Source organism: Chrysoperla carnea, chromosome X (assembly GCF_905475395.1).
Source record: "Chrysoperla carnea chromosome X, inChrCarn1.1, whole genome shotgun sequence".
Lineage (NCBI taxonomy): Eukaryota > Metazoa > Arthropoda > Insecta > Neuroptera > Chrysopidae > Chrysoperla > Chrysoperla carnea.
Window position 1 is genome coordinate 36,089,268 of NC_058342.1, and position 7,173 is coordinate 36,096,440.

Genomic DNA, 7,173 nt, shown 5'->3' on the forward strand with positions numbered 1-7,173 from the left:
GATTCAATAAAATGCTTCCCACTGTTAGAAACTAGAATATTAAAATTATGGAGGGTAGAGATAAGGAAGAATATCTCTGTATATAAAAAGTGTCAAAAAAGCAGAAAATAAGCTAAACAAGTTGTTAGAGAAAGGTAGAGAAGTTCACATATCAAACACTTTTTGCTCACTAGTGCAATTCTAGCCATTTTATTTACCGCTATTTTGGGACACTTTTTAAGTCAAACAGCCATAAGAGATTGTGTTCCTTTACCGCTACACTCCATAATTAAAATATATTACAAAAAAAGAAAATGTCAGTCTTGTGTCTTCTATAAATGGTAAATATATATCTTGTTGACGATATTTTGCTACCACGAAGAAAATAAATCGACGAACATGATCCAACTAAAAACACTACATGAACAATTTTAAAATTAAAGAGTGGAATAAGAAAAAAAACAGTGAAGTCACACAAAAATGAAATCACATTAAAAAGTGAAAAGTTCACGTAAAAAAATCAAGGAAATTGAATGGCAAGTGATCGAACGATAGAATGTTTTTAAATTTTATCAAATTTACGTGCAATTTGCACTCACAAACTGTATTAAAGACAATCAATTGTTATTGGTATCCGTTTTGGTTAAACTTCAATCAATTGGACAACTCAAACTCATAATTAAAAGTTTTATACGAAATCTAAAACAAACATAAATACCGAATTTAATACGAAAAATGCCTTGGTGGGGCTGCGGTCAATGTAAGGAGTCAAATGAGGACAACATCGTATGTCTGGATTATAATCATATGTCCTTAACAGAAGTACCCACCGAAATATTCACATTCGAACGAACACTTGAAGATTTATACTTGGAATCAAATCGGGTAAGTCCATCTAATTTACCTAATTCAACCATTTTAATTCACCACTTTCGATCAGTTGTTTACATAAAGAAATTCGTATTTTTACGGCAGTGTCATACATTTTGGGACCTCGAAAGTACTATCAGCTTGTAATAGAAAATTAAAAAGATTAATTTTTAACCATTAACAGTTTTAAAAACCTTAGTTCAGTTCGTGGTATCGTGCAAACTGAACAATTTGTTTATTTTTTCCATTTAATTCAGATACAGTGAGTTACAATTTAATTCGAAAGAATTTTCAATCAATCTTTTATGGAAAGGGATAAGCGAATCCAAAACGAGTGGCTCCCATTTTGATTAAAATTAAAATAAATAATGGGGTTTAACCTCCGTTTCTCTGCATTATACGCCGATAACAGAGGCTACCCCACATCATTATTTGTTAATCTTTATTTATTCACTACGTTCTTATCCAAGCGACGGCAACGTGATCAATTCTAACGTCCCCATTAATTATAAATTGTTCACATTGCCGCTGCCTGGATTCGAATCCGCAACCTAAGTCTAAATGGACAAACAGTCAAAGGCAAACGCCTTAGACCGCTCGCCCACTTAGGCTCTTGATTAAAATTAAAATATCTGTATCTATTTTTTGTTTTTGGTGATGTTGGAGCAGATCACAGACCTACCAAGGCAGTTATTCCATTGTCATGGATTAAAAACGTTAAATATTAGCGATAATGAAATTACAAACATACCACCGGCTATATCCGCTCTTGTCAATTTACAATGGCTTGATTTAAGTAAAAATTGTAAGTTTTATTCATTCATAAATCATCATAATCCAGAATCGAGTTATGCTTCTGAGCAAAAGTAGCTTAATTCTGGGTAAACATAAAAATTATTTAATTAACTCGAAATTTTTTTGATTGTAGCCGTAACAACGTTGCCGGATACAATTCGAAATTGTACAAATTTAACATATTTAAATGTAAGCTTAAATCCCATTGAAAAATTATGTGATCCATTAACGAGTGTGCTCTCATTACATGAGCTCCATTTAAACGATATTTATTTAGAATTTTTACCAGCAAATTTTGGACGTTTAACCAATTTACGAATACTCGAATTACGTGAGAATAACTTAATTACGTTACCAAAATCAATGGCACGTCTTGTCAATCTAACACGATTAGATATTGGACAAAATGAATTCACCGAATTGGTAAGTTACTCCCTATGTCCAGCCTACTTCATTGAGCCTCCTATTCCCCTCCCCCCACTCCAATAATCATACAATCAAAACCTTAGTTAACCCTTCTTGTCGATCGTATTTTGTACTACAATCATTAATTTCTCTTTTGGTGAGAGAAAATCTCACGATGTTTAAAGGTTACATATATTTACGTGTAAAATACATTAATTCATATGAAAGAATAGTATATTTAATTTACTTATAAAATGTTCTATGTAGAAAATGTCGCTTATAAATAATTTAACTTGGATTACCAAGCTTTAATCGGTATTTTGGAGTTAAAAAGACACACATTTTATCATTAATATAAGAACTAGATCGATTTTCTGACCCAAAAACTACTTGCAAACTAATTTTTATGAGAATCGTTGGAGCCGTTTCCGAGATTGTTGTATCTACGAAGATAGCCGAAGTATAACAAAACCATCCGATTTATAGTTTTTTTCGGGGGTTTGCGAGGTCGCTGATCACGATTCCGAAGTCAGAATTCCGAGACATTCCCCGCTCCCCTCTGACACAGGACAAAGGGAGTATTTCGGAATCGTGATTAGCGATTCCGAAAACATAATATTAATTATATCTACTTTTGAATTCATTTATTTATTTAAATAATCGGGCAACCCTCCTCCTAACTTAGTCCAACTTCATATTTTAAAAAAATCAAGCCTTTTATCCAAAATTTCCCTGGTGCTCATACATCCTTAAACTTGACTAAAACGTTTAACATTGTTGTTAATTTTTTTTAGCCGGAGGTTGTATGTAATTTGCTAAACTTACATGAACTATGGATTGACTCGAATCGTATTCGACGGTTACCATCGAACGTTGGCCAATTACGTAAATTAATACATTTCGATGCAAGTAATAATTGTTTACAAACGTTACCACGTCACATTGGCTATTGGACAAAAGTTGTGGAATTTTGTGTGACAAACAATGATATACACGAAGTACCATCCACCGTTGGTAATATGAAAAATTTAAAAGGTTTAAAATTAGATGAAAATCGTATACAAATATTACCTGACAGTATTGGCAAATTAAATAATTTAGAAGAGTTAATGTTGGCCCACAACGATATTGTCATGTTACCAGAAACGATTGGCTTACTTCGAAAATTACAAGTTTTATCTGTTGATAAAAATTTATTATCTAATTTACCAATTGGTAAGTCTTCGTCAATTCATTTCATTTCATTTCTGATCAATCCTTCAATCCCTCATAGTCATGGTGATGGTGATCACATTACTGGAAAACCTGGGAAATGCTTGTAAATGTCGGGGAATAGGCTTTTGTGCCGACTAAAAATAAATCGGTCATGATATGTAAATTACAAAAACCAAAAAGGAGCCATTCCTAGATTCGGTAAATTACGGAGCACCTTGTTATGGGAATAACAGGCTTAGAGTGCTGAATCACCACTGTGGTTAATGCCACAATGATCAGATTTTTGGATTTTGGAACTGTTGGATTTAGCGGAGATCTGCCACTATGATCGTGATCGATTGTTGAGAATTGAGGGAATTAATTATCTAAATTCTGATAGATGTTTCTTGTTCCAGAAATAGGCAGCTGTATTTCATTACGAATATTAAGTTTACGTAGCAATCGATTAAAATATATTCCAGCAGAATTGGGTCATCTATCAAATTTACGTGTTTTAAATTTAATCAATAACCAATTACAAGAATTACCAGTCTCATTGTTAAAATTAACTAAGTTGGCAGCGCTGTGGTTGTCTGACAATCAGAGTCAACCATTGATACCACTACAACAGGATTTTAATCATGAAACTTCACATATGTACCTCACATGTTTTATGTTACCTCAATACAACACTGATAACGCTCAAGGTACGTAATACGTAACACGTAACACCGATCCGTCAAAGTCAACGTTTTCGCCTTGGAGACTACACAAATAGACTTAACGCCAGTCGGAAAATTGACAACATTTTTCAACGAAACGGCAGAAGTTATTTGTACCACTGTCGTCGCTAGTGTTTCTGTTACACCGGAACTCTACTGACATTTTAATTATGACAGCCATTTGGTTACATGGAATTCGGTCTTCTTGTGTAGCCTCCAAGGCTTTAACTTTGATCTCTATTGATCCCAAAACTGGTTCCTCAAATTTATATATATAAATTTTTTTTTGTAGAGAATAACAATCAAAATTTAAATGACAATACTGGTTTAACACTTCCCAGCGGTCGACGTCATATATGTTTTGCTCCAGATGCAGGTCTGTTTGATGAACCCCAACGTTTATCACGTGCCCCCACACCATATCCGAAAGATTTACGTGCCTTAGCACGACATGTCCGTTTAATGCAACGCGGCTTACACTTAGTACCATCTGCACAACAGACCTGCCAAGATAAGCTCGATGAAACGGAAACGAACCAAATGCAAGGGCCGTCTGACGTCATTGAAATCAAAGAGGCAAAAGTAACGTATAAGAATGATCAAAATTTACAACAATCGTCTCAAGCACCAGTTCAACAACCGGTTGAACCGATTTATGTGAGTAAAACAGCGAACAACGATACAAAAATACGTGAAGCGAAATTTGTTCGTACATATTCGGTATCCGATTCGATACCGAATCAACAAACTTATAAAAATGAATCTCAATCGACAACGAATTCAGATATCTGTGATAATCAAGTGCCTTCAACTCAAATACCCCCACCACCTCCTGCCCCTGTTCCCGCTCCCGCCCCTCAACAGCAAAATTTACCCCAACAACCGCCCCCATACTATATAGCGGCTGCCCAATCCTTACATGCTGAATATTTTAATAATTTAAGTAAGCAACGCCCGACACTAGCGCATGCTAATGCTGACAACATGAACATGCATAGTGTGAATGTGCCTTCTCGTAACAATCATATCGATATCGATAATTTATCGTTAAAATCATTAGAAATTCAAAATCAACGACTTCGAGAAAAACCGCCCACATTTATACAGGATAAACCGATTGTGGGTCAACATATAATTGCACCGACCCCCCAAAGACTACATCCGTTAATTAACGATAATGAAATTGTGAAACCACCAAGTATACAATTATTAAGTGGAACGGATCAACAAGGACATGTCGCACATTCACCGACATCACAGGATATGGATATGTCCGTGTACTCCGATTGGAATAGCTTCAATAATGAGACCTTAACGAATAATCGACAAACAAAATGGCTCTTTGGTAAACATAAAAATGCTTCGGTTATGCAAATACGTTTGAGGAAAACTAATAATGATTTTGGATTTCGAATTACCGATCAATTTAATAATGTAAGTTTCAAAAAAATTTCATTCATCTCATTTATACATTTACAGAGTGGACCTTCAATCACAAATTTTACGTGTGCATAGGGTGGACCATACTAATCAATAAAAAAATAACAAAAATTGCAAAGTTTGAGAGGGGGCATCATGTTCTGACATCAGATTTAATCTGGTTGGGCGTCAGGTATGCTGAACGCCTGGGCCTGGCAGTGTATCACGACTAATGCAGGAGCTGTCACAATGGTGAGGAGGAGGAGACAATGTCTCTCTTCTCTGTCACTCTCCAGCTCTTTCCATGAGGAGATGGACTTGTTGGAAAATGTTGGGACCATAGCATAAGTTCTACTTAAGGAGGTTTCTCACTTATCCAGGTCCCACCTAACCAAGTTTCACTGTATTTATAAATATGTAAATGAAAAATCAAAACATGCTTAATATTTGTGGTGAGATTGGGGACACTCTGTAAAAACAAAAAGATACAACAAATGAAAGATAATTTTTAATTAGTAAATATTTTTTTTAGGGTATATTTGTATCAGAAGTGATTTATAATGGCAGTGCTCAAGGTTTATTAAAGCCAGGTGATAAAATTTTGGATGTGGATAATATTGATTTTACAAAAATTAATTTCGAATATGCAAACGAAGTATTAAGGAATTCTGGTCCTATTATCAATTTAATGATTTCACGAACCTAATCTCTTTTTGGTTTTTAGCTCTTTTTTTTTTTATTATTTTTAGCTCAATTCACAATTTTAGAATTTATTTATTTTTTTTATTTTAAATTTCCAGTGAAAGTTAATACGATATATTTTAGTCCTTCAATTAATACCTAGGGAAAATATCTAAGCTCACCGGGTTTGAAAACGCTGTTTCGAGAAAAACGCATCTAAAATTTCAAAAGATGTTTGCAAATTTTTTTATTTTTGATACATTTATCTTCGTGATTATTTCTCCGATCAAATTGAAATTTTCAAAGAATAATAACTGGGTATAACCCTTTAAATATTACCCCCGGGTCCCGGGTAAAGCCGACCCTAAATACCGTAATATTGTGTTAACTGTTAACTCTCACTAGAAAAAATATATAATTTTATTTCGAAATATACCTCGATAAAATGTACCGTCGTGTACAGGAAAATTAAATTTTGAATAGAATTGTGAATGTGATTTGTTTTAATAATATTTGTGAATACAGCTTTAATTTACTTTACTTAATTAGAATCAACTTAAAAGCTTCCATTTTTTTAATTTATTAATTTCATTTAACATTTTAATTCATTCATTCGAAGTACTTATTTTGTTTTAAATCATAACCTTCGAGGCAACAATCACCATCCAATCCAATACCTAGAATCAAATTGTTTTCAAAGTATTTTCAATTCAAATAGTATTCGATTTTCGATTTGAATTCTCACAATTTTTTTTTTTTTAAATATTTCAGCGAGCGATTAAAGTTGTGTGAACTTTTTTTATTTTAAAATCGAAATTGTTATACGTAACGAAAAATAATTGAAAATATATTTTTGTAATTGTAAAAAAGATCAATTAATGAAAATTAAAAAATAAAATAATCAAATTTTCTCTAAGTCATCCTTTTCATATTTTGTAATTTTTTAATAAATTTTTTGAACGTAAATAATTAATTTTTAAAAATTTTATTGTCAGAGTCAAATTTATACTTTTTTTTCTCGAAATTTTAATAAGAATTGTTTATTTTTTACTAAAAAAAAGAATTTGTATTTAATGCAAGTGCAAGTGCAATTGTAAATAAAATAATT

The 7,173-nt window shown here is 32.9% G+C and overlaps 1 protein-coding gene across 1 annotated transcript; it reads left to right on the forward strand.

Annotated features, from left to right (window-relative positions):
* Window positions 1-468: 468 nt before the first annotated feature.
* On the forward strand, window positions 469-6,833 carry LOC123302605 (protein lap1). The gene is made up of 7 exons (XM_044885617.1): window positions 469-864; window positions 1,519-1,654; window positions 1,778-2,067; window positions 2,844-3,264; window positions 3,660-3,950; window positions 4,258-5,399; window positions 5,917-6,833. The coding sequence occupies exons 1-7, from the start codon at window positions 715-717 to the stop codon at window positions 6,088-6,090; spliced, it is 2,604 nt and encodes an 867-aa protein (XP_044741552.1). The 5' UTR covers window positions 469-714; the 3' UTR covers window positions 6,091-6,833.
* The last annotated feature ends 340 nt before the right edge of the window (window positions 6,834-7,173 follow it).